Source organism: Dipodomys merriami, unplaced genomic scaffold (assembly GCF_024711535.1).
Source record: "Dipodomys merriami isolate MVZ:Mamm:240054 unplaced genomic scaffold, mDipMer1.0.p SCAF_16, whole genome shotgun sequence".
Taxonomy (NCBI): Eukaryota; Metazoa; Chordata; class Mammalia; order Rodentia; family Heteromyidae; genus Dipodomys; species Dipodomys merriami.
The window spans coordinates 1211321-1237463 of NW_027202937.1; the positions used below are offsets into that span (position 1 = coordinate 1211321).

General features: G+C 47.3%; 1 protein-coding gene across 1 annotated transcript; it reads right to left on the bottom strand.

The window, feature by feature from the left end:
• Positions 1 to 299: 299 nt before the first annotated feature.
• Positions 300 to 3223, bottom strand: LOC138827906 (golgin subfamily A member 2-like). Its single transcript, XM_070023497.1, has one exon. It carries the CDS (start codon positions 3050 to 3052, stop codon positions 365 to 367), a length of 2688 nt encoding a protein of 895 aa, XP_069879598.1. The 5' UTR covers positions 3053 to 3223; the 3' UTR covers positions 300 to 364.
• Positions 3224 to 26143: the final 22920 nt, after the last annotated feature.

Consider the following 26143-nt stretch of genomic DNA (forward strand, 5'->3'; position numbering starts at 1 on the left):
CATACAGTGAAATTTGTGACCACTTAATCACAATCAAAAATCGCTAAAAAATATACCAGAAAAATAATGAGTATGCTACTAGGGAGGTCATTTGTAAAATATCATCACTACCACACTGTGCTAATAGAAAGCCACGCCGCCACCCTCATCATCTTTGAGAAGGATTTATTGTTTGCAGTAACCACCCCATGTCCCTCTCCCCTGGAAACCGGTGAATGCTGAGCTGGGCCTAGAGGACGGAGCGGCTCCCGCAGCCTCTGCCCCGTCTGCCTCTACTCAGCCCCCCGCTGCTGGGTCCCCAAGCACACGTCGGTGGGCAGCGGCCTGCTGCTGCAGGCGACCCCGCCAGGTCTGCCGACGGCAACTATGTCAAACTCATCATTTGCGTGAGTCTATAGAAGAAGGGGAGGGGGCGCTCGCTGCCCGGGGCTGCAGGCTCTGGGGGCACCCTCTGCTCTAGGGTGGGGTTGTCCACCACAGAGGGGCCAGACACCTCCGCTTCTCCTTGCTCAGGCTCCATGTTGTCTTCAGGCTGCTCCTCCTCAAAACCTTGCTGCTCCTCCACAACCGTCTCCTTGGGGCCCGGCAGGTCTGCGGGCATCTCTGCAGCAGGGGTGAGGGCGGCGGCCGGCCTCGCTTCCCGGCCCTCTGTGCCCTGCCCTGCCAGGTGCAGCAGCAGCTCCTGCAGCTCCTTCTTCTTCTCCCTCTTCTCCTGCGACAGCCGGCGGACACGCTCGTCCTTCTCGCGCTGCAGCTTATCCAGGACGGCCATCTGCTGTTCACAGGACGCCATCTCCTCCTCCATGGCGCTGATGCGCTCTGACAGCAGGCTGCAGCGACGGGGGAGGTCATCCGCTGGACTCTGCTGGCCCACCTGGCCGGGCAGGTCGTAGGTGAAGCAGATCTTCAGCTGCTTTGTGGGACTCTGGCTGTCCTGCTCTCCCTCCCCAGGTGGGCTGTGGTGCCAGGTCTTGGGGTAGAGGGCCTGGCACGCCAGCTCTGTCTGGCACTGGGCTGCCAGGTGGGCCAGGCCCTCGCAGCGGGCCTGCTGCTCCTGCAGCTCACGGCTGAGCTGCGCCTTCTTAGATTCAGCGGCGGATAGTGCTGCACAGTAAAAATCCCACATGGTATGTGGGTTGTCCACGTCCTCTGGGACGGTCACAGCGGGGGGAGCCGCCTCCTCCCCCTTGTGCCCTCTGCTCACTCCTTCGCCTTGTCTAGGGAGAGTCAGGAGGCTCAGCTGGGCCCTCAGCTGCGCATTCTCCTGCCTCGTGGCTTCCAGGCACGTCAGTGTGTCCTGGAACTTTGGAGGCACCGTCCGGTCCTCCAATGTGCTCTGCACCTGCTTCTGCTGCAGCTGCTCCAGCCGCTGGGTCTGCCTCGGCAGGTGCTGCTGCAGGGCCTCCTTCTCCGCGCTCAGCTGCTGATGGGCGGCCAGGTGCTGCTCACAGGTGGCTCTGAGCTGCTGCAGCTGGGCCAGGGACCGATCCTGCAGCTCCTCGGCCTCTTGGCACTTGAACTCAGCCATCTCCTTCCATTCTTTGAGCGTCTCCTCCCGCTGCTCCAGCTTCTCCTGCAGATGTTCCTTCTCCTGCTGCTCGGCGTGCAGGAGGCCGGCGAGCGAGTCCTTCTCAGCGCTCAGCCTCTGCCAGGCGTCCTGCAGCTGGGCCAGCTGCTCGTTCAGCTCGCGGTTGCACACCAGCGTGCGTCTCGTGGTCTCCTGCTCCTTCTCCATGGTCTCCAGGATCTTTCGCCGGTCCTCGGCATGCTGTTCCCATTCCTCCGCCTTCTTCTCCAGTAGCCATAGCCGCTGCTGCTGCTCCAGGCTCTGGAGATGGAGGCTCTGGTTCTCCTCCACCTGGAGGTGAAGGTGCTCCTCCAGGGTCTCGAGCTCCTTCTGCAACTGCAGGGCCTGGGCCTGCAGCCGCTGCTCAGCCTGAGATGGCCCCGCAGGGCGCTGCAGCTCTGCCAGCTGCTCTCTCAGCTCAGCCAGCTCGCCCTCCAGCTCCAACACCTGCCTGGCCCCTTGCTCTCTCTCCTCTCTCAGCCTGCCCACCTCCTCTAAGAGCTGCCGGGCCTTCTCCTTACCCATAGAGCTCTCCACCCTCAGGTCCTCCTCCAGAGAGTCTCTCTCCAGCTTGAAGGTGGTGGCCAGCTCTCTCATGCTCTTGAGTTGTCTTTCCAACTCTGCGCGCTCCACCAGCGCCCGCTGGCACTTGTTGATTTGGATCTTCATGTTGGCCTTCTGCGTCAGGAGCGCGTCCAGCCTGTCCCGCAGCTCGGTGTTCTCGTCCTCCAGGTCTTCACAGCTTCTGCTCTTCTGCTGGAGCTGCAGCGTCACGCGGTTCAGCGCCTTCGTGAGCTCGAGGTTGTTGAGCTCCATCTCACTCTGCGTGCTGGAGGCCGCAGACAGCTTCGTCTCCAGCTCTTCCACGCGCTGCTGCGCGGCCTGCAGGCGGCTGGTGAGCCCCTCCTGCTCCAGCGCCGTTTCCTGGGCCTCCTGCTGCAGGTGGGCCAGGGAGGCCTGCAGATCTAACTTCTCCTCCACCCACCTCTGTGCCGACAGCTGGTGCTGCTGCAGCTCTGCTCGCAGGGCCTCGTGGGCACAGGCCAGCGTCTCCAGCTCCTTCCCCTGCCGATCCTGGAGGGCTTCCTTCTCCTGCTTCACTTGTTGGATCTCACTGCAGAGCCGCAGGAATTTGGCGGAGTCCAGGGCCAGCTCCGGGTGTTGGTCGCCTCTGTCCATGGCCTTGGTGTGACTGGGGCCGGTGCCACTCTTGCCCAGGGCCGCTCCGCCCGTGCGCAAAGGCCAGGGAGGCTGGGGGTCTGCGTGGTCTCTGGTCGCACCCTCGGCTGGATGACCGTCCCCAGTGGTGTTCGTCTTGGGGTTCCCTCCCTTGTTGGTCTTCTTCCTTTTCTTGGATTCTCCAGGTCCGTCCGGACCCTTCCTCTGCTGGTATTTCTGCAGTAGTTTCTTTCCTGCTGCTACCTTTTCTCGTCTGGTTTGTTCGGACATGCCAGCGCTGGGACGGGGAAGATGTGGGGGCCACATTCCCAGGCTGTCTGCAATCCCCTCTACTCTCCGATCACCTCCTCTACTCTCCAATCACCTCCTCTACCTCCTCTACTCTCCAATCAATCACCTCCAACTACGTCTCCTTCCTATGTGTCGCCAAAACTACCTCGATTCGCTGAGCACCGCTAGCACCTCCACCTCCCTCGACTGCTCCCAGCGGTGTGAGCCGAGAGAGGAGAGCGCCAGGGCTTCTGGGCTGCAGGGAATGTGGGTGTGGCCTCCATTCTGAGCTCCCATTGGTCAGAGAGAAACACGAAAGCTAGGGGGCGTGGCCAGGCGATTGTGATCCAGGCAGGATGGGTGGAGTCACCGTGAGAGCTGCTCCTGTAGCCCCTCCCCCGTGCCCCCTGACCAGTTTGGTTGTGGGGTGGGGGGACCTGCTTTAGCTGGATAGGTGTATAACTTTCCAAGTCACCTTTCCTGGCTTCCATCACACAACTGTGGTCACCAGAGTTTCCCCCACATTTCAAATGGCCCTTCAGGAAGTAGTGCCAAAAAACACAGCTCTCTGCCCACATGCATGTCTTCTTGTCTTCTTCATGCAGCTTTCGTCCTATTGTTTTGACAGCATTGGCTGATCAGGGAGCCTCTGAAGTTCATTCTCCATGTCACCTGCTCTTCCAGCTGCTCTGGGATAGCACGGGTCCAGGGCTCCTCTGTATGAATGTCCTCCCCGATGCACACCTAGGCCACACATGGACAATAGGTATGTGAGGCAGTGGAAATCCATCTTCTGTATACATTTCAAGCAGCACATGTGCCACCCAGTCTGTGTGGTGACCTCAGAGGATTCAGACACACGATCCTGGCAGGAGTGTGGCTCCAGGATCAAGTCATGGTGCACATGAGGAACAATCATGATACAGGGAGAGGTGTCTGGATGAACACTAATCAGAACACCAATCTCGCTGGAGGGTGTCAAATCTGCACCATCACTGAGAGAAGTAATATAACTGGCTGATGACTGAAAACCAGTCTGGTAGGCAAGCAGTCTGCTCCAGTCACATCCAAATGATGTCCAGTGTGTCCAGGGCTCTGGCCCAGCCCTGTACACTGCATAGGCCTTGCACATCTGTCTTCTCTGGCCCTGGGGTGGCCGGCTGTCCTGCAATGCTTGATGGGTCTTAATTAGGCACTGAGAGCATGCGTTCGGCACAGCCACGCTTGGTGTTTTCATTTTGAGTGGCCAGCTGTTCCTTCCATTGGAAAACTTGTGTGCTGGTTGTGGGGTTCACACCTGCAATCCCAGTAGGGATTCCACATAGGTTCCACCATGCGTTCCACACAAACCTGAGCTGCATAGCAAGTTCCAGGCCAGTCTGAGCTACAGACCCTCAGACTGGGGCTGCTGTAGCAAAGCCCAGGGGTTTGCGGGGGGACTCACGCCCCACGCCATCTTGGCTCCCACACATGGCACGTATGACTCGCAACACATGCAGATTGGCGGTGGTGGTGACTGTAAATCCAAACAGGCAAAATGTGGAGTCCACCCAAACAGCACCAGCAAATGCACTGTTGGCTAGAGAACCGGGAGGTAGATGGAGGTATAGAGCCAGTTAGGAAGAGAGGACTTAGCCAGAACCTGGCATGGGACTCCGCAGACAGCTCAGTGGGGGAGCTGGCAGGACAGAGGGACGAGGGCCTGCAGAATGGGACTCGGGCTCTGTTTCCCTAGAAATCATTTCCAACTTCCATTACTTTTCTGAGTGCCACGCCGACCCCAGTAGAGTCTGCTTAGCATGGGAAACCATCTATCAGACCATGATAGGGGCTTCGAGACCTATCTCCAAGTTTTGGGACTTCACCGAAGTCTACCTCGGAGAATAGGGCTTCTAAGAGGCCTACTCCTGGGAAAAGGCTGGCAAAACCCCTGGAAAAGATGTGTTTCTGCCTATCTTTTCCTCATAAGAGTGCCTGTTAATCTTTTACTGCTTCTACTGCTTTATGTACTTGCTCATTGTCAACGTTCCCTTATTCAAAGCTCTTTCTTAAGAGTGTTGAAGACTCCAATATCTGATGAGTGTCTTAAAAAATATGACTAACTCACCATAGTTAAGTGCTACCCTGAAACCCCTCTTATGAAGGCTAGTGGACAAGTTATAAGTAAATATAAAAGTATTGGGGGTTTCACAAAGTCACTTCAGCAGAAGGAATTGTTTGTAAGGGACTTACAAGAAGCAGTAGGCTCAGCTAAAATAGAAAGAATGTATGGCAATTGCTGAGATAATTATTTAGGAGAGAGAATTTCCTGCTATTTACTAAGAGAATTGCTAGGTCTCCTTAAAGTTTACTATTAAAGAAGAGACAGGAAAGATCTTATGGGAAAGTTAAGGCCTCTATAAAAATAGGTAATGGTTAATTGGTGACAAACATCGAAACCCAAACACATTGTATTTCTTAGAGATAAGCCGGAGACAAATGCCTATCAGGCGACCAGCTGGTGACCACCCAAGAATGAAGCCATGCAGCAAGATTGTGTAACCTTTTGCCCTTTCTCATGAGACTTCTGTTATAAAAGTTTGCTATCCTCTGCATTAAATCGCACTCAGCACTCAGCATCCACTCCTAATGTGTGTGAGTTGTCTGTTTGCCATCTCCCCATCCTATTCCAGGTTCCTCCCCTAGGTATCCTCCGTCGTCCCGACAGAACCCGGTCCGCGGCATCTGATGTTTCATTTTTGTGTTTTGTCCATTGTGAGGCTTGAAGTCAGGGCCTGGGTGCTGTCTCTGAGCCTCTTAGTGCTCAAAGCGAGCTCTCTACCACTTGAGCCACAGCTCCCCTTCCAGTTTTTGAGTGACTTATTGGAGAAAAGAGTCTCACAGGGACTTTTGTGTCCATGCTGGCTTTGAACTACGATCCTCAGATCTCAGCTCCTGAGCAGCTAGGATGACAGGCATGAGCCACAGGTACCTGGCTCCAACTTCTATTATTTCTTACAGGTTTACTTTGGATTTTTTTTGGGGGGTCCGGTTGTGGGGCCTGAACTCTGGGCTTGGGCGCTGTCCCTCAGCTCTTCAGCTCAAGGCTAGCGCTCTACCACTTGAGCCACAGCGCCGCTTCCGGCTTTTTTTCTTTTTGCTTATGTGGTGCTTGGGAATCGAACCCAGGGCCTCATGCATGCAAGGCAAGTGCTCTACCACTGAGCCACCTTCCCAGCCCCTAGTTTGGATTTTTTTAAAACAACTTCCTTCCTGAAGAAGAAAAGTAGGCTGGGAATCTGGTTGTTTCTTCTGAAGGTAATCAAAGCTCATGTCATTCCTCCTGTATCTGTAGTTCGTCGTAGCCCATGGGAAACAGGTTTCTGTGCGTGCAGTGAAAGACACCAGAGGGAGGAAGAGAGGCTGGGGTGGTGGGGAAATCTCTGGGAGGCCAGTCAACGTGAGCACCTCCAGGACCGAAGATTCCAAGGTTGGCAGAGCTCCCAAGAAGAAAGCTGTAGGGGCTGGGAATGTGGCTTAGTGCTAGAGTGCTGGCCTAGCATGCATGAAGCCCTGAGTTGGATTCCTCACACCACATACACAGAAAAGGCCAAAGGTGCTGCTGTGTTGTGGGTCAAGTGGTAGTGTGCTAGCCCTGAACAAAAGAAGCTCAGGGACAGTGCCCAGGCCCTGAGTTCAAGCCCCAAGGCTGGCAAAAAAAAAGTAGAAAGATGTAGAATGTCTGGAGATGAAGGAAAATGATCAAAGCATTCCTTCACAGTCCCGTGCACCCCAGGGACCACTCCTTTTATGAGGCCCCTCAGCAGGGACTCTGAAGCTTTGTATCTTGCTTCCTTTCCTTTCTTTTCCTTTCTTTTCCTTTCTTTTCCTTTCCTTTCCTTTCCCTTCCTTTCCCTTCCTTTCCTTTCCTTTCCTTTCCCTTCCTTTCCTTTCCTTTCCTTTCCTTTCCTTTCCTTTCCTTTCCTTTCCTTTCCTTTCCTTTCCTTTCCTTTCCTTTCCTTTCCTTTCCTTTCCTTTCCCTTCCTTTCCTTTCCTGCCCTTCCCTTTCCCTTTCCCTTTCCCTTTTCCTTTCCCTTTTCATTTCGCTTTCCCTCTGTTTCCTTTTTTATCAGGCATGCAGCTTGAAGTCTGGGCCTGAGCGCTGTCCCTCAGCTCTACAGCTCAAGGCAGGTGTTCTACCAGCTGAGCCACAGCGCCACTTCCAGTTTTCTGGTGGCTAATTGGAGGTAAGAGTCTCACAGAGTTTCCCGCCTGGGCTGCCTTTGGACTGTTCTCCTCAGACCTCAGCCTCCTCTGTAGCTGGGATTACAGGCGTGCGCCACCCAGGCCTGCTCTTGTTCTTCTCAGGTAATTTGGATTGTTATGATGAAGGTGATATGCAGGGGCTATGGCTACATTTCTTTTCAGACAGTGTCGCCCTCCCCTCACGCTGTATCTTGCTCTTTGATTATTTTTTTACAGTTCAGTTTGTGTTTGGTTTCCTGTTGCCTTTAATATTAGTAAAGTTAAACCTCACCAAACAAAACCTTGGAATGTGGTTTGAATTCAGATGGCGATGGAGTTGAAAAACTTTTCTTGTGTATGGGGTGCTGGAGAGGACAAACTTCCTCACGGAAACACCACTGAAAATGGGAGCTGCTGGTCCCGCCCTGGCCAGACGGGAAGAAGAGCGAGGCGCAGCACCCAACCCCTTTCATCCCGGCCATTCCTCACCTTACTCTGTACCCCAACTCCCGAGATGGGGTGCCGGGGGCGGTGGAGTGGCAGACAAGAAGGCAGTTTTGACAGGAAAGGAAACCTTCCCAGGCAGATGGTCACATGCTGGCTAGCATGGGAGCGTGCCAGTCAAGGAAAGGATGACTGAAGAGAGTCGCGTTCATGTCCGGAAAGCCCTCAGATGGAAGGTGAAGTGAATGCTCCCTCTGTCCACTGACCGCCTGTGGCCAGGGGAGACTTGAGTACTCTTTGCTTGCTCGGGTGTTTGTTTCCTGGAATGTATATGTCAACTTGAAAAAGATTAGTTGTTTTAAAAACCTGGGGGGAAAATAGATGGGCGATAACAACCCTGGGGGAACTTTTGCATCTCTGTTTACCGCCTGGCTCTTGTCCATCACAGGTGCTTGCAGTGCACAGGACCAGGTTCACAGTGATGGATGTTCAAACACCTGTTTTACTGTGTGCAAGCGCAGGACCAGCTAAGGCCAATGCTGCCACCTGGTGGTCAAGATGTGAGGCTGGCAGCAGAATGGCTTTTTCCTCTCACAGCTGCACAATTGTTGGTGCCTTTGCACAGCCTAGCAAAAGCCATCCTACATTTGAACACACTCAGACACCACATGTGCCAACACGCGCATGCACACACATGCACACGCGTGCACACACACGCGCACACTCACACACGCACTCGTACACACATGCACACACACACTCGCTCACCTTTTGTCTTTTGCATCATTACTAAATTGTTTTCCTACAAAGCCTTTTATTTTCATTTTTCACTTTTTCTCTTCTCTGCTTGTGAGCCCCTCATTCAAACGAGTGAAATTCGTGTTTTCAAAAGTAATTTAACACAGAGAAATCAGTATTCTTTATTATATCTAATCACTATTCTTTATTATATCTAATCATCTGTCTATTAATGGGTGTACCACTCCTTAGTGTAGCCTAGCTTGGAACTATGGATTCTCTTGCCTTTACCTCCTAGGTTCTGGGATTACAGGCATGTGTCACCATGAACAGCATAAAACGTTAAAACTGTTCTTTTCCTTTGTCAGTGATGGGTCTTGGGCTCTGTCCTTGAGCTCTTCAACTCAAGGCTGGCACTCTACCACTTGAGCCACAGGGCCACTTCCAGTTTTCTGATGGTTAATTGGAGATGAGTCTCACAGGCTTTTCTGCCTGGGCTGGCTTTGAACTGCCATCCTCAGATTTCAGTCTCCTGAGTATCGGATTACAGGCATGAGCCGCTGTGCCCGGCTACATCAAAACTTTTGTGGCATGGCATGGTTGTCTTTCTTTAGAATTTCTACAAATCTCCAAGGAAGGTTTCTCAACCTCCTTCCCCACACCAACATTTAAAGTAAGATCAGAGTGATTCAAACATCATTGGATACATTTTATATGTCTGATGAAGGAAAACCAGTGGGTGAACAGCAGCTGACAAAATTGCTTTCGTAAGGGGTTGAGGGCAGCAGCGGAAGAGACCGATGTCTCTGCAGATAGGGTTTTTCTTTTAAAGCAACGTGTCTGAATGATAAAATCCACACAGGTCAAGCACACCATCCAGTGAAATTTTTAGAAAGCAGACTTACAAAATTATACAACCACCTCTGCAGTCTAATTTTAGGGCCTTTCCATCAACCCAAAGGAAATCCGGCTCTCCTTCCTTCGCGGTCAACTCCGCGTTTCCAACATCAGCCCCAGACAGCCCCGTGTTCACTTCCTGCCTCCATCCGTTTGCCTTTTCCACTCACCTCATGAATGGAATCAGGCACTGTATGATCTTTCACACTTGGCCTCTTTCTCTTCGCATGACACATTTCAGGCTCACACATGCCGTAGCATGTATCTACAATTAAGCTACAAAGAGCGTGGAAACATGAGGAAGGGCAGCACTACCGTGGGGAAACCTGACCAGTCTGAGCCACGGGGTCAGCATGAACAGAAATAGTGGTGCCGTGTGCACTCTTCCGTGACACAATAAGATGACACCTCTCTGCTTTTCATGCCCAAACTCACAGTCCCAGTCTGCTCAGGAGAAAAACGTCAGATAAATCTAACGTGGCGAGCATTCTTCAAAATACCTTACCAATACTTCTCAAAACTACCGAACTCTTCAAAAACCAACTATGAAACAGTTTGATAGGTAAAGGAGGCATGCTTCTAAATTGAATATAGTATTATGAATGGAATAGCGTGATGCAAGAGGACAGACGTGTAAAACCTAAGACAATCAAAGCAAGCCACGGACTTCCGTGGTGGTTTATGCATTTTCAGTAGTGTGAGATGTTAATAGAAGGAAATTGGTGTATGAGATATATAGAAACTCTGTACCCTATTTTCACAGTTTTTCTGGAATTCAACAACATTTCATAATCTCAGGCTTCAGAAAATGAAAAGAGCTGGATGAGGCAGTACATGTCTGTAATACCAGCATTTGGGACGCCAAAGCAGGAAGGTGATGAGTTCAGGTTCAGTCCAAGTTACATAGCGGGGATATCTTTAAACAAAAAAGGTTGAAAGGAAGATGACTTCACCCTGTGAAGCAGCCCACAAGGATGGTTTTTTCAGGAAATTGAAGCTGTGTGTGTGTGTGTGTGTGCGCGCGCGCAAATTGAAGCTCTCTGTGTGTGTGTGTGTGTGTGTGTGTGTGTGTGTGTGTGCATGCACGCGCTGGTGTGCTGGTACTGGGGCTTGAACTCAAGAGGCTCTAGTTCTTGCTTGGCTATGTTGTTCAAGACTAGGGCTCTACCACTCGAGCCACACCTCCACTCCTGGCTTTTTGCTGCTTAATTGGAGAGAAGAGTCTCACAGACTTTTCTACCCAGGGTTGACTTTGAACCAACTGATCTCAGATCTCAGCCTCCTGACTATCTTGGGTTACAGATGTGAGCTCTGGGTGGCCAATTTGAAGGTAGGACGTCTTCAATAAGCTCTCTGTTACGGGTGAGATAAGGAAGGTTTGGCAAAAGGTCCTGCGTGGATGCTTCTGTTGAATGTGCATGCATTCAGAGGTGGAACTTGTGGAAAGCGGTTGGATCACGAGGGCGCTGGCCTCACGGCTGGCCCAGCTTTGCTCTCTTTCGCTGCTTCCTGACCTGGCCTCTATGCGTAGAGCTCTTCTGCAGCCAAGTCCCTTCTCCCTCGCCAAGATGGTTCTCTCAGGTATTTCGCCCCAGCAATGGAAACCTGGCTGGCGTACTCCTTAAGTGATTCTGATGTAGGAGGCCAAGGCACAGATGTGATTTATTTTGACACCAAGATGGCAGGAGACACGTGTACAGCTTGGGAGATTGACTCAAAATACTACATTCACTATCTGTTTAATCCTTGGCTGAAAAGTGGGGCTAATAATAGGCAGTTCTCTTTCCATCGGGTTAGCTGCATGGGTTGATACGTGGGAAATACTTGAAGCACAATACAAGCAATACAAAAAGAATGGGCATCTCATTTTAGGTAGAATAACTTACCACAAAGATAACTCCAAGTCCTGTTTTTATTCTTCCAAAGCCGATGCTCTACCACTTCAGCCACTCTTCTAATTCAAAGTTAACCATGTTTATTTATGTTAGAAATCACTTCTAAAGCCATCTTAGACCAGTGTGTGATATGCAGAGGTTTATTGAAGTTCATAGAGTTCAAAACTTTGAGAAGTTTTTAAGCAGGCTGTATGATTCTATTTAGGGGAGTTTCTTATCAGCAATTAATCCAGATATCAGACCTCGGGGGTTATTACACCCTCAGAAGTAAAACGCTAGCAGAAAGCTAGCTTTTTAAGGCATGTTCTTTGTGGCAGATGCCTAAGAAAAGAGCTGAATTTCTTAAAATAACAATTTTGAGATGATTCTTCATCCCCCAGAATGCCTTATCTGATTTGAGCTCCTTAGTAAATCAAAATATTTGAGAGTTGACAACAAGCTTGGAAAATCTCAATAGACCAGATCTTAAATAGCTCCAGGCTACTTCAGTTTAAGAGAAACAAAACAAAGGGAAATTTAAAAATAGTAACTAAACTGTCCCCAGGGTTTCATAAAATTGTTTTTTAAAAAAGAATCATTATTAGTATCATTATGGATTTCTGCCTAACAGATTTACAGAAATTCTGAAACCTGCCTGTATGACCTGCTGTACACATGGGACTTGGGATATGCCAGAAGCTCTTACCTGGGGCTTGCTACCAGGAATCCACGCGGGCTCTCTGCTTCCCGATGCCCTCATTCTTGCCCACACCATCATGGCGGTCATCTCTCCATCTGTCCTGTCCCTCGCCCTAGATTGAGTCAGATATGTGAAGTGATATTGAGACAATGAAGGGAAAGAATCACCCTGGCTACAGAAATGACAGCTTCCTGACAATCACAACCACTCTCTATGCACATGAGTGTGTGTGTGTGTGTGTGTGTGTGTGTGTGTGTGTGTGTGTGTGTGTGTGTGTGTGTGTGTGTGTGTGTGCCAGTCCTGTGACTTGAAATCAGGGCCTGGGCGCTGTCCCTGAGCTTTTTGCTCAAGGCTGGCACTCTAGCACTTGAGCCACAGCATCACTTGTGGCTTTCTGGTGGTTGGTTGGAGATAAGACATGTACTCGTTATCTGACTTATATAATTAACCCCCCCCCCCCGTATATCACCTTTACAATAACAATTACAAAAGCATAAACAGGAAAGCAAACAAACACCAATACCAATCTCATGAACTTTCTTTCCTGCCTGGACTGGCTTCGAATGGCAGTCCTCACATTTTAGACATGGACCGCTAGTGTCTGGCCTCACAAATTGCCTTTGAAAGACAGATTACTTCTGGTGAAGCTGCTGAAATTGGATTGGGATTATTTTAGGATCCTTGGCTTTTCTTTTTTTCTTTTTTCTCTCTCTCCTTCTTTCTTCCTTTCTTCTTTTCTTTCCTCCCCTCCCCTCCCCTCCCCTCCCCTCCCCTCCCCTCCCCTCCCCTCCCCTCCCCTCCACTACCCTCCTTCCTTCCTCAAGCTGACCTCACAGTAGTGATTTTTCTGGCTCAGCTTCCCTTTCCCAAGTGCTGGGATTCCAGGTGAGCCCCACCATTACACAGCTTCAATTTTATTTATTTAGTTAGTCAGTTGTGGGGCTTGAACTCTGGGCCTGGGTGTTGTCCTTTAGCTCTTCAGCTCAAGGCAAACGCTCTACCACTTGAGCCACAGCGTCACTTCTGGTTTTCTGGTGGTTATTTAGAGATAGGAGTCTCACGGCCTTTCCTGCCTGGTCTGGCTTTGAACTGCGATCCTCAGATGTCAGCCTCCTTAGTAGCTAGGATGGCAGGCGTGAGCCACTGGTGCACAGCCAGTGTACATTTTAGGAGTGACAGTAAAGTGAACCACTGATTGGCATTTCAGTGTGCTGGTGCGAGTCCAGGGCAGGCCAGCTGGCCAGCCCAGTGAAGGTAGGAGGGAGTGGACGGTCACCACTGCTGTTCCTGGCTGGGACAGTTCTTCCTCGTACGGAGGGTGTGTGCTGCACACACAAGAACAAGGCAGCCTAGAATTAAAGTTCTGGAAATATCCACCTCTCAAGTTAGGAGGCCCCAAATGCTCCCTTTGTGGAGAGCAGCTGGTGCCTTAAATATCTGCATTTCACTCACATGCCAGCTGCTTCCTGGAGCCCTGGACAGCCAGAGGCGTGGCTTCACCTATGCTATTTTTGTATTTAGAGGGTCACAACCTTAAGAGAGCTCCTGTGTGCCAAAAGTTGCCATGTAAAGATTAGATAACTTGGTCATTGATGTCAATTGCTCTATGACTGCATTGCATAATACATATGCATTGTACATATTGACACATGTCCACACATTTATGTTAGATACATATATGCATTGCTACACATACATGTTACTATTACATCTATTACAATAGATATAATATTATTATTACATGTGTGTACAAATGCTATGTATAATATAATATGTTCTATTATACTACTATAACATAATATGTTCTATTATACTATAATATATACTATTGTATTATAGTATATATTATATTACATATAGTATATAATATGTTATTATATTTCAAATACTATATAATTATATATAAGATAATCATAGTATGTGTTACATTACAGTACATATTATAATATAGTATAATGTATTATATATGTACTATTATGTTATATCATTATACTATGTACATGTAATATGTATTATTACATATATACATACATTATTATAACAGCGCATGGTATTTTTCTTTTTTTTTTTTGTTGGTCATGGGGCTTGAACTCTGGGCCTGGGCACTGTCCCTCAGCTCTTCAGCTCAAGGAGAGCGCTCTACCACTTGAGCCACAGCACCACTTCCGGTTTTCTAGTGGGTCATTAGAGATAGGAGTCTCACGTTCTTTCCTGCCTGGGCTGGCTTTGAACCGCGATCCTCAGATCTCAACCTCCTGAGTAGCTAGGATTACAGGCGTAAGCCACCAGCGCCTGGCTGTGCATGGTATTTTTCTTAATAAATCAGAGTATTCCTCAGCCAAACTTAAGAAGAAGCATGACTCTCTCCCCCCTCTCCCTCTGCTTTTCTTTTCTTTTTTTTTTCTGTTAGTACTGGGCTTGAACTCAGTGCTTTGTGCTTCGCTTTTCTGCTAGAGGCTAGCGTTCTATGTCCGGCACTTATCTGCTGGTTAATTGGAAGCAAGAGTCTCTCAGACTTTCCTGCCCAGGCAGGCTTTGCACTGAGTCTGGCTGGGGTTGTAGAGGTGGGCGATCGGTCCCTGCCTCCTTTTCTCTTTTGCTAGGTGACCCAGGCTGTCCCTGAACTTGCAGTCCCCCCACCTCAGCCTCCTGAGCAGCGAGATTTCAGGCCTGCACGCCGGAGTCTGGCTTCCCTACTTTTCCAGTTTCATGGTCCACGAGGGCGGGGAAACCTTTCTCTGTTGCTTTTTTCAGTCAAGTGACCAAAGAGACTGTTTCCTCAGCTAGAAAACTTTAAAGCTGTACTTCATCTTAGAGACCCAAACCGCTTTTAGTTTATGCGTGGGTTTCTAATGATTTGAGATATAATAGAATTTAAATGAGACAGGCTTACCACTTCATCCTGGCTATAGATGATGATAAGAAAAAAATGCGGAAATTGCCATGTGTTTTCTCTTTGGTCTGAAAGCTGCTTTGCCTTAATATGTGTATTGAAGTTTTGACTTCTTTCCTTCTGCCGCTTCCCAGACAGGCCACGTGATTTGTCTGTGTTGATTTGCCATGTGCTACTGTTTACTTAGATATTTCCTATTGTCAGTTGCCAGCTTCTAGAGTAGAGTAGAGAGTTTTCTTCTGCCGGGCTGTGTTTCAGGACGTTTGTGACTCTTGCTGTAATCCTAGCAATTCAAGAGGCTGAGATCTGAGAATCGGGGTCCAAAGCCAGCTCAGCAGGGAAATCCACAAGACCCTTATCTCCAATTAACCAGCAGAGAGCTGAAAGTAGAACTCTGGTTCGTGTTGTTGAATGCTAGCCTTGAGTGATAAAGCTAAGGGGCAGGTCCCAGGCCCAGAGTACCTGCATGCATACATACATACTACATACGTACATACATGTTTGGGCAATCCACTACTGGTGGCCAGCGAAGGAAGCTGCAAAGCTTCCCACCACAAGGTGTCACCTGAGACCCAAATACTCTTGCTGCTTCCTGCCCTGCACCGCCCATCCAGGCCCAAGAGGAAAGACTTTACAATGACCTCAAATTAATTCTGCATAAGTGACACAGAGAATTTCAGCCAAGTGCTGCCGACTCGTGAGCCAGACGGCTAGGAAAGAATTTGGTTCCAGCGGAGCAGAAATTCAACATTGACATTCACTCAGCTCAAAAATAAGGTCAGTTGTTCAAAACTGTGTCTCCAAACCTGAGTGTCCCAGCGGGTTACCTTCAAACTCCCTGCCCGGACCAGGGCAGCCCAGCGTTCGTTTAGAAGGCTTCTCCTGAGGAAAATGTGCCAAGGGTTGGGCGCTCACATGTGCACACTTATTCCTTGAACTCCATCATCCGTTGTCCTTAGATCACTTAAAAAAAAAATCTCATTTCCCTAACAGCAACAGTTCTTCCCTTGTTTTCCAATTCGACCTCCCTCTTGGAGTGGACAAGTCATCTTTCTTGCTGTTCTTAAAGGGGGTGGGCAGCCAATCATGGATTTTCATAATTGAGATTCTGAAACATGACATTTGAGACAGGCTCACTTTCCTCCACAGCTCCCCGGGGCTTAATCTCATTACCAGCAAGGTACAAAGGCCCCCAGTCTTGCAGAGAATTCTGGAGGAAAGTTCTCTCCATTAACCACAGTCATGAAAAATGGACTATTAGCTCATGAGCCAGCAATTACTGGGTTCAAGGGTTTTAGGAATGCGGGGGTGGGGGGTGGGGGGGAGGGGTGGTAAGGAAGTTATGAAAGCTCTCAAGAGATTCCTCCAGTGTGGGGTGAATTGGCTAGGTGGGACCATTGCCCATCAAGCTGCACTGGAGTCATAAGCATTACCAGAGTCTACCTTGCTCCCCCTCCAGGGAAGACACTGAGTTCTGTCCACTCATACATCCTTCCACCAGAGAGAGGACATGCTTTCAGAGAGGGACAAATGTGTGCAGAGGATGCTGGTTCTAAAATATGGAGAAGAAGAAGCAAAAATAAGCATGAACTGCTCATAATGGGAGTTTCTGGCTGCCAACTGGGTTGAAGAAGCTTGGCCAAGACAACAAAAACATGTTCCTTTGTAGTAAAGATTGAGAACTCTGGATGGACATGGTGGTAGCTTATCTCAGCTATTTGAGAAGGGAGAAGTAGGAGGATTGGGGTTCGAGGCTAGCACAGGTAAAATTAGCAGGCAATCCAACCTGGAAAAAAAAAGAAACTAAAAGGAGGAGGAGCTTGACTCTAGTGGTAGAACATTTTTAGCAAGTGTGAGGTCTCAATTTTACTCCTAAGGATAGCACAAAAGAAAAAGAAAGGAAGAAAGGAAGAAAGAAAGAAAGAAAGGAAGAAAGGAAGAAAGAAAGAAAGAAAGAAAGAAAGAAAGAAAGAAAGAAAGAAAGAAAGAAAGAAAGAAAAAGAAAGGAAGGAAGGAAGGAAGGAAGAGAGAGAATGGAAGGAAGAAAGCAAGGAAGGTAAGGGAAGGAGGGAGAGAGGGAGGGAAAGGAAGGAAGGAAGGAAGAAAAAGAAAGAAAATAAGATTTGTCACTGTGTACTTTGATTGCTACTAAAGGCTCTTAAGAACATCCAATCTAAAAAAAAAAAAAAAAAAAAAAAGAACATCCAATCTATTATTTATCTTCTCATCTTCCCTCCCATTATTTGAAAAAAAAATCAGTAGATAGAAGTAGTTTCTTCCACTTGCCTATCTCTGTATTTTTTCAAGTTGCTGTTTTATATATAATTTATTAATATTGCCTATTTCATTTCCCAAACATCACAAAGTTTGTTTATTTGTTCAAGTCTCCTGGGAATCCACCTCGCCCAACTTCTTTCACTGCATTCAATATTCATACTTTCCATATCAGTGAGTTTCCAGGAGAAATGGGGCTCTTGGAGCCAGTACATTTCCCTGCAGTTTTTGTCTTGGAAAGACTTAGGACTTAAGAATAAATAGAGACAAGGAAAAAAAAAACATGAGAGGCATTCTTCTGTAGTATGGTTTGAGATCACTAGAAACTAGGCTTTAAAATATATTTTCTATGCGTAAAATTTCTACAATTAAAAACAATTTCAGCCAGACATCAGTGGCTCATGCCTTAATTCTAGCTACTACTCAGGAGGCTGAGAACTGAGGCTCTCGGTTAGAAGGCAGCCTGGGCAGGAAAGTCCGTGAGTCCCTTATCTCTAATAAACTACTCAGAAAAAGCCAGAAGTAGTGCTGTGGCTCAAGTGGTAAAGGGGTAGCTTTGAGCACAGAGGCTCAGGCACAGAGTTCAAGTCCTAGAACTGGGAAAAATTCAGCAAATACAATAGTTGATGTTTTTGTCTATGGTAGATACATCTCTTCTCATTTGTGGCAGACACATTTGAGGTGATCTGTTTTTATACCTAAAATATATTAAGTCTCAGGTCTTAAAAGACCTCAAGGCGTGGGTTTGCATTCAACTTGCTAAATCCTTTCTTTGATGTCTCGTTTTACAAAATATTTCTCCCTAAACTTACTCTCTGATACAAAGTGATGATTTAACCCAATATAAGTCATATAGCCTTTTCTTTTCTCTTTTCTTTTTTGGTGGTCCTGGGGTTTGAACTGGGGGCCTTGTTCTTGCTAGGCAGATGCTTGAGCCACGTCCCAACTCCCAATTCCACACTTAGCTCTTTTGAAAGTCTAAATTCAGGGATTGTTCACAGCAAAAAAAAGAAAAAGTATAGTGGTATTTTCACATAATCTTTACTCCCTGAAATGAAAAGAGGAAACAAACATTTAAAAAAAAATTAAAAACCCTCCATATTGCTGAGTGCTAAAAAGACAAGACCCTGAGTATTCAGCTGATTGGGAATTTTTCTTTGGCGTACAGGAGAAATAAAGAGGAAGGTAAAGTGATTTGGGATTGTAAGAATGTCATGAAAATGAGTGAGGAAAAGAAGAAATATTTGTTTCTGTCCTTTGACTTAGTATAGTTAATGAAATTACCTATTTTTATATTCAGTTGTAGATTCATTTTATTTATGCCAAAATTCTGAATTCAAGCAAACCACATCCACAGCAAAGGATTTCTGTTGCTACAGAAGTTTAACCAAACCCTAAGTGTTTTCCTAATGTGAAAGAACCTTCAGTTTCATACAGAGTTGAACAGGAAATAACCTTCCTGGCATTTCATTAACAACCTAAAAACCCAGTATGGATGGAATGCTCCATTCTCACTTGTAGACATCTTACTCTCCCCTTGTTTTTCTGGAACTCATCTTTCTTTTCTATTCAGGGTTTTGAACTTGGAGCCTTGAGCTTGCTAGGCCGGCGCTTTGCCACTTGAGCCATGCTCCCATCTGAAATTCACTTTTGTTAAATTTAGGCAGAGGCTGGGAGCTGACAGCTCACACCTGTAATCCTCTCTACTCAGAAGGCTGAGATTTGAAGATTGCAGTTTGAAGCCAGCTTGGACAGGAAAGTCTGTTAGACTCTTATCTCCAATTAACCAGCAAAAAGCTGGAAGTGGAGGTGTGGCTCAAGCGGTAGGGCATCAGCCTTGAGTAAAAAAGCCAGAGCTCAAAACCCCAAATTCCAGTACTGGAACAACACACACACACACACACACACACACACACACACGTGCACACACACACACACACACACACACACACACCCCCAATAATAACTTAGGTGGATAGCCATGTGGGAAGTTGCTGTCTACAGAAATCAGTGAATGATTGTGTTCATTTTTTGTCTTTGTTTCATTTAATCTTAATCACAGTGATTGTGTTCATCTTTTAAATTTTTTGCCTTTGTTTTATTTTTATCTTAAAATTTTGATTTGTATATATTAGTTGTTCAATAGAATGGGTTTCATTTTGACATTTAATACTCCTGTATAATGTACTTGGAGACATGTTTTCTAGATGAAACGAGGACGAAGCCTTCTGAGTGACCATTCTCCACCCACCATCACGCCCATGAGAACAGAGACTGCAGAGAGAGAACCAAGAGAGAGCCAGTGGGTACCCAGGGTGGTAACTGAATACTTCCTGCTGATGTTTTCTAGGGAAAGCTAGTCTAGGGAATCCCCTGCAGGGACCCACAGAGGAGGGCCTACTCCAAACATTACGCTATCATCATCATTATCATCGTTGATTTTCCAGTTTTCTTTATGGCCCTGGTTTTAGGAACCTCCGATTTCAAAATCTTTTTCTTTTCTTTTTTTGGCCAGTCCTGGGGCTGGAACTCAGGCCCTGGGCATTGTCCCTGAATCTCTCTGTGCTCCAGGCTAGCACTCTACCACTTGAGCCTCAGCATCATTTATGGCTTTTTCTGCCGATGTGGTGCTGAGACTCGAACCTAGGGCTTTATGCATGCTAAGCAAACACTTTACCACTGAGCCACACTCCCAGTCTCAGATGTCAAAATCAAACTCAAATAGCATAAAGCTTGCCTTGTGGTGTCTGGGGATTTTTATTTCCCTTTAAGAGTCACAGCGTACCCAATCTTTTATTTGTCCCTTCATACATTGCATATACTAGGTGCTGGGTCCCTGCGTATTGGGGCCTGAGATGAAGGAGAGCAGTCTGCCATGATGACCTTGCATAATGACTCTTACTGAGTCTCTGTTTCCTTCTTGGTGGTCAATCGATGTGCACAGAGGGACCAGCAAAATCCTGCCGGCCATGAGGGGCTAGCTTGGGTAATGCCAGTTCTATCACTTACCGATGAGTCCGCCCGAAGGACCTTAGGGCTTTGGAGTGATGAACAATGGCAGGCTTGGCTGGCGGAGTGCCCCACGTCACGTGCCACTGTCTGCACAGCTTCCCAAAGCTGCGCTCCACTTGTGTGGGACTCTGAAGGCTTTTGTGTAGGCTACAAACCTGTGTGCGATTATCTGAGCCTGGAATGTTGCTCGACTTTACAAGCAAGCCGAGGTAGTACCATCTTCGGATTTCAGGACAGTGAAAGGACAGCATAAAATATATTTAATAATGTGGTGGTCGGGTTTGAGGAAGTAAAAACTCAGAGAAAAGAGACAAGGAGGGGGAAAAAACATAAGGTACTTTTCTCAGATCCTTGAGGTGTGTTTTGTCGTGGGAGCTAGTGTGTTACTAGCGTTTCCTGAAGAAATACTCTCGGCCAGCCTCTGCTTCCTTGGTGCACACTTGGCTCCTTGTATCTCCAAGCCACGTGTCTTGGAGTGTTGCCCAGAGCTCCTACACTGGGACACAGGGTACTGCGTAGCAATGCCTCTTTTTCCAGTCTTGTTGAGTGGCACTTGGTACGGTAAATAATCTTTGTGAAGCTTTTCTTTCCTTGCAAATAGGAACATCATACGTCCATGATAAGGGCATACCTTAATATGATTTCCTCCTGAGAAGTGGGTGTGTTCTGAGAAGTAGTAAAGCTCCCGAAGGTGGCATCTGCCTCTGGCAGATAAGAAAATGGGGAGGAGGAGAAGATAATAACAGGTACTTCACAATCAACTGCTCTGGCAATGCCCTTGTAATTAACTCCTCTAATGGGAGGCAAGGTTCCAGGTTCCTAACCTCTGTTCACCTGCTCCTAGGTTGAGTCTCCAAACCACTGGAAGGGAAATGCAAGGGAATGATAAACCTGAAGCACACAGCTCCTGGTGTTCCAGGACTCTTGAAGGGCTCCTACTACAGCCTAAAAAATTCCACGGCATAGACCTCTGCACCCCCTGTCCACTCCCCTCGGTTCTCGTCCCTGTTCTGGTGGTTGACATGCCGATCGTTGCACTGCCTTCATCCTCTGCATTCCAGAACTCTCTTCTTCCAGAGGCTCATCACTGTTTTCCGGCCGTCTGATCTGCAGTAAGGATAAATGGCACAAAAGACTGCCCCACACCTTCTGCTGGAACTGCTCCCGGACCTGATCAAGTTGCTCTCTGTTCTTTGATCTCACTGCTTAGGGACCATGTTATCCTTGTTTTGCTAAGATGCTACACAGGCCCAAGTTCAAGCCAATCCTTCCAGTTACTCAGCTCTAGGTACTTCATGTGAGTACAGTGCACAGGCTGATCAACTTCGGGCTGTTTTCCCCATTTCCAATTTACAAGACCCTAACCAGAAAACTCAGGAGGAAGAATAGTAAGAGAGATTTTTTTTTAACTTCTTGTCTACAACATAATATGATTTCTGGTGAGTAGGGAAGCTCAATCAGTGAGAGCAGATAGCTTGTTTTCCACTTCCAGATTTAGAAGTAAAAAGACAATAGTATGGATTATCTAGCAAACAGTTGAGTTTCAAGACATATCACCAGTGAATCACTGATTACAAGGAATGCAGCTGGTGAGGGGAGCTTTGGGGCACTCCAGGAAGGAGTACACGTACCATTCTCACACAGGTGCATTTCTTTTCCATTTCTATTGCTCTCGGAGTGGTTGAAACCCTGTGACAGTGTTAGAGAGAAAGGGCACTGAGGAGAGCTTTCTAGTTCCATGGAGGTCCATGATCTGGGACATTCTCCTTCGCCATCAAGTGCCTGGCTCAGCAGGCTTGTCTTAGCTGGGAGGCTCACTTAGGGTGTTGGTTGAAACCACAGGAAGCAGGTCTGGGTGGAGCTGTGGCCCTCATTTTCAGTTTCCCCATCCCATTTGTAATGCCTGTACGCTGGCAGATGGGCACCGCTAATTACCTCATCCATTCGGAAACAAGAGGGACAAAAACAGGACTGCAGTCTGCAGTCAGACTAGGTGGTGTGTTTCAGTCTCTTCAGGTCTGTGCTCTGACACTCTTGAGAAGGCCCGTGGGATTCTCCCGGGAAATGAATGGCATAGCTATGCATTTATCACGGCAGGGATTCCCCTGGTCTAGCCCACCAGTGATACAAATGGAAACTGATTTTTCCACGTTTGGATACAGCACTGGATGCAGGGGTCTGTAGAGCTGAGTCAAGTCCAAGTCAATTAGACTTTCTACATTCATGGCTCCAAAAAAAAAAAATCTTATTTATTTTTTATTTATTTTTTTGGGTCATTTGTTGGGCCTGAACTCTGGACCTGGACGCTGTCCCTCAGCTCTTCAGCTCAAGGCTAGAGCCCTACCACTTGAGCCACAGCACCACTTCCAGCTTTTTTCTGCTTATGTGGTGTTGAAGAATTGAACCCAGGGCCTCATGCATGCGAGCCACCTTCCCAGCCCTCCAAAAAAAAGTTAAAGTCTTGGTTTTTCCATGCTTAGAATGACTTCAACTTCCCCTTCCTCACAGAGCTTCGGTGCGGTTATCTCCAGCACGCTCAGTGCTCTTGTGGCTCCTTGAATAATATCATTCTTCACCATTGGATTACTGGTTCCAGAAGGGCTGAGATTGTCTGCCTGTGACTTCTCACATTGGAGCGAGTTTTATTGTACCTTGCAGAGGCTCAGTAAACAGTTGTCAAGTCAGTAAACAAATGATCCACGCATTAGCTCATAGTCTTCAGGAGGTGGTAAAAACGATGGTTTAGGCCCTACAGATGGGTGGAAACAGGACTTTGACCTCATTGATACAGAAGCTCAGGCCTGCCCTTCACACAACAGTCAGAGGTCAGCCCAAACCCTGCTTCTACGCCATACTTTGTCTAACATGCTGGCTTTGAAACTTTACCGTGTGTCCCCAGGGATCCATGACAGGTTGTGGTGGTTTCTTTTTATCAAGAAAGCCTGCTTTTAAAAAAAAAATGGTGGGGGGGATCGTTCGTGGCCTGAACTCTGGGCCTGGGCATAGTGCCCAGCTCTTCAGCTCAAGGCTAGCGCTCTACCACTTGAGCCACAGTACTACTCCCAGCCTTTTCTGCTTATGTGGTGCTGAGGAATTGAACCCAGGGCCTCATACATGCAAGGCAAGCACTCTACCACTGAGCCACCTTCAGTTAAGCCTTCTGTATCCATCTTTATAAGTTCTTCAATGCCACTGCAGGGTTGTTTTTTTTTTTTTTAAAGTACATATCTAAACTCCTTTTTTTTTTTTTGCCAGTCCTGGGGCTTGAATTTGAATTCAGGGCCTTGGCACTGTCCCTGAACCTCTCCATGCTCAAGGCTAGCACTCCAACACTTGAGCCACAGTACCACTTCTGGCTTTTTCTGTTTATGTGGTGCTGAGGAATTGAACCCAGGGCTTCATGTATGCTAGGCAAGCGTGCTACCTCTAAGCCACATTCCCAGTCCTCTAAACTTCTTTTGTGGTGAAGAATGCATTATTTGTCATGAAGGGAAATGCTAAATTGGATCAAGTCATCTCAAAAAGTCTGCACAGAGAGAAACCACCTCCTTCACCCTTGAAATCACTTGTCTTTGTGGAAAAATACTGAAATGCACCTCTCTATGTAAAGCTGTGGAATATTAACACTATCTCCGAGGCAATCTGGATGAACAGGCATTTGTATTGAGGCCGAAGGACCAAGTGTTAGGCTTTCTTCTTATTTGTTTTGAATAGGTCTGGTCTTTAGTCCTCTGTTTGCCCAGCTGATCTGTAAAATGGGTGTGTGAGCACCACCCCTTCCCACAGGACTTCAGGTTTGACGTCAGCATAGCTTCATTAGCTGCTGTTTGTCTAACCAAAGAGGGCAGGGGGTGGAAATGTCTTAATTACCTATCTGCCCACATGCCAGGTGCTGCTCACTCAATGATCAGACTGAGATTGGCATGAATGGTCCAAGCAAACAAGGAAATGTGGAATGGAGGGTTAGAGAAAAGGCACTGAGAGAGGCTGCTGTGTAAGCGAGCTGTCTGGTTCAGGAAGGCGTGGTACAGACACAATGTACTTGGAGGCGAAGTAGATTCAGGTTCACATCCCAGTTTTACTAATTATCAGCTGAGGCTCTTTTTGTAAATCACTTAAATGCTTCATCCCTGTTTCCTTGATTTAAATGGGGATAATCATACAAACCTTTTAGGATGATTATAAGAATTTGAGACACCTATGCAAATTACATGCCTCATTATACCTCTTGAAAACTGGTAGGAGTTATTGTTTCTGACACAGGGGAGGAAAAGGATGAAGCTCATTCACTGCTATTATAGACAGAGAGGAGAAAGTCATCACTTTTCACTTTTTTTCCCTAAAAGAAATATTAATAAACAAATAAATAGGTATCTTCAGATGGAATGACAACCCAAAAAATATAGACAACCTGAAAAATAACAGATAAAAGTAGCAGTCCACAGCTCCTGGCTCCTCAAGTGGGAAGAAGCCGCCAAAAACACAAACACAAGGGAAGCCATGCGGTGCCGTCCTGAGGGTAACCCCACACTGCCCATAACCCTTACACCCAGTGGGTAACCTTCCTGAGATGGCTGCTCACGCATGGCGGGCTGGCTTCAAAGAGGAAGGACATTTCTTACCTCAGAGAGCTATCGCAAAGCACCATCTTGAGAGAGGGCCTGCTGCTTGAGACAGAGCCATTCTGGGGACTTGAAACTAATCACTGCTCAGAGAACTTTGGGATACCCTGACATGCTGGCTCGGGGAGAGAGGACCACAAGGAGTGGTGGTGGAGAGAAGAGGGCTTGACGTGAATCTGCTGGGTGGGAAGTTTAAGCAGTGGGGAACTCAGACAGCTAAGGCCATGGCAGTTGGTGTCCTGTCCTTCCTGGCCAGTTATGAGATCCATCACCTGAGGGTCATTGGGAAGCACAGCCCTGAGCCCAAGACTTGCAGATGGCACAGCACTTGGCTGTGTGTGAATCATACAGTTTCGCCAGCTCTTCCTTACCTGGAGACTGAGAAACTGCAGGGCAGAGTCTGAAGGCACTGAGATTGATAGGAAGAGTGCCCATGTCCCTCAGGTTTCCTGTAGTTGTGCAGAACTCATGTTCTGTTTGCTTGCTCCACTTCCGGATGCATTCGAGGGATACTCCTAGATTTGGGCTTTGCCCCTGGGGGTACAAAGTGGGGGCCTCATGGAGCAAGTGGTAACTTACCTGACGCATGGATGTGAACTCCATCTTATCAGCAAGGATTCCTAGTATACACAGAAGAGACACTTCAAGAGTAGATGAAGGCTAGAAGTGAAAAGCCTGACCCTTGATCAGCCCCAACCCAACACACACATAATGCCAACCTGAACAGTAGGAAGCATATGAGACTGCAGATAGTTTTCTTCTGTTTGAATGGTGCTGGGGATCAGGTATGATGTCCTGAGCACATGTATGTTTTACGATTGAGCTCTATACTTAGCTCAGTGGCTAGAAATTACACTGCAGCACTACTTCTACACAGTCCTGCCAGGACACTCAAAATACTTCAACTGAAAGATTGCACATGATGGAAGCTTTGAACCAATGACTTGGTTTTAGATGGGAAAATTGCAATGCAGAAGCCAAAGAAATACAAAAAACAAACCCACTAAATAAAAAACCAAGGCAAAAAGTCAACAAATCCACAATAATGGTCACTGATGATCATGAGATGGATGAAATCCCTGAGAAAGAATTCAAAAGAATGATATAAAACTAACCAATAAATCTAAAGGGATTAAAAATGTCAGTGGATTACAAGAGAGTAAAAATTAACAGGTGATTGAAAGGCGGCAGATAATGCAAGATATAAAAGAGGAATTCAATGAAGATGCAGACATTCTTTTTTTTTTAAATTTTTTATTGTGAGAATACCAATTACACGGGCAAGGTAATGAGTATATTTCTTATTAAACATTGTTGCCTCCTCCTTTGTTTGAAGAAATTCTTTAAAATAGAAAAATCAAACATTGTCAGGTGCCTATTGCTCACACCTATATTCCTTAACAACTCAGGAGGCTAAGATCTGAGGATCTTGGTTCCAAGCCAGCCTGA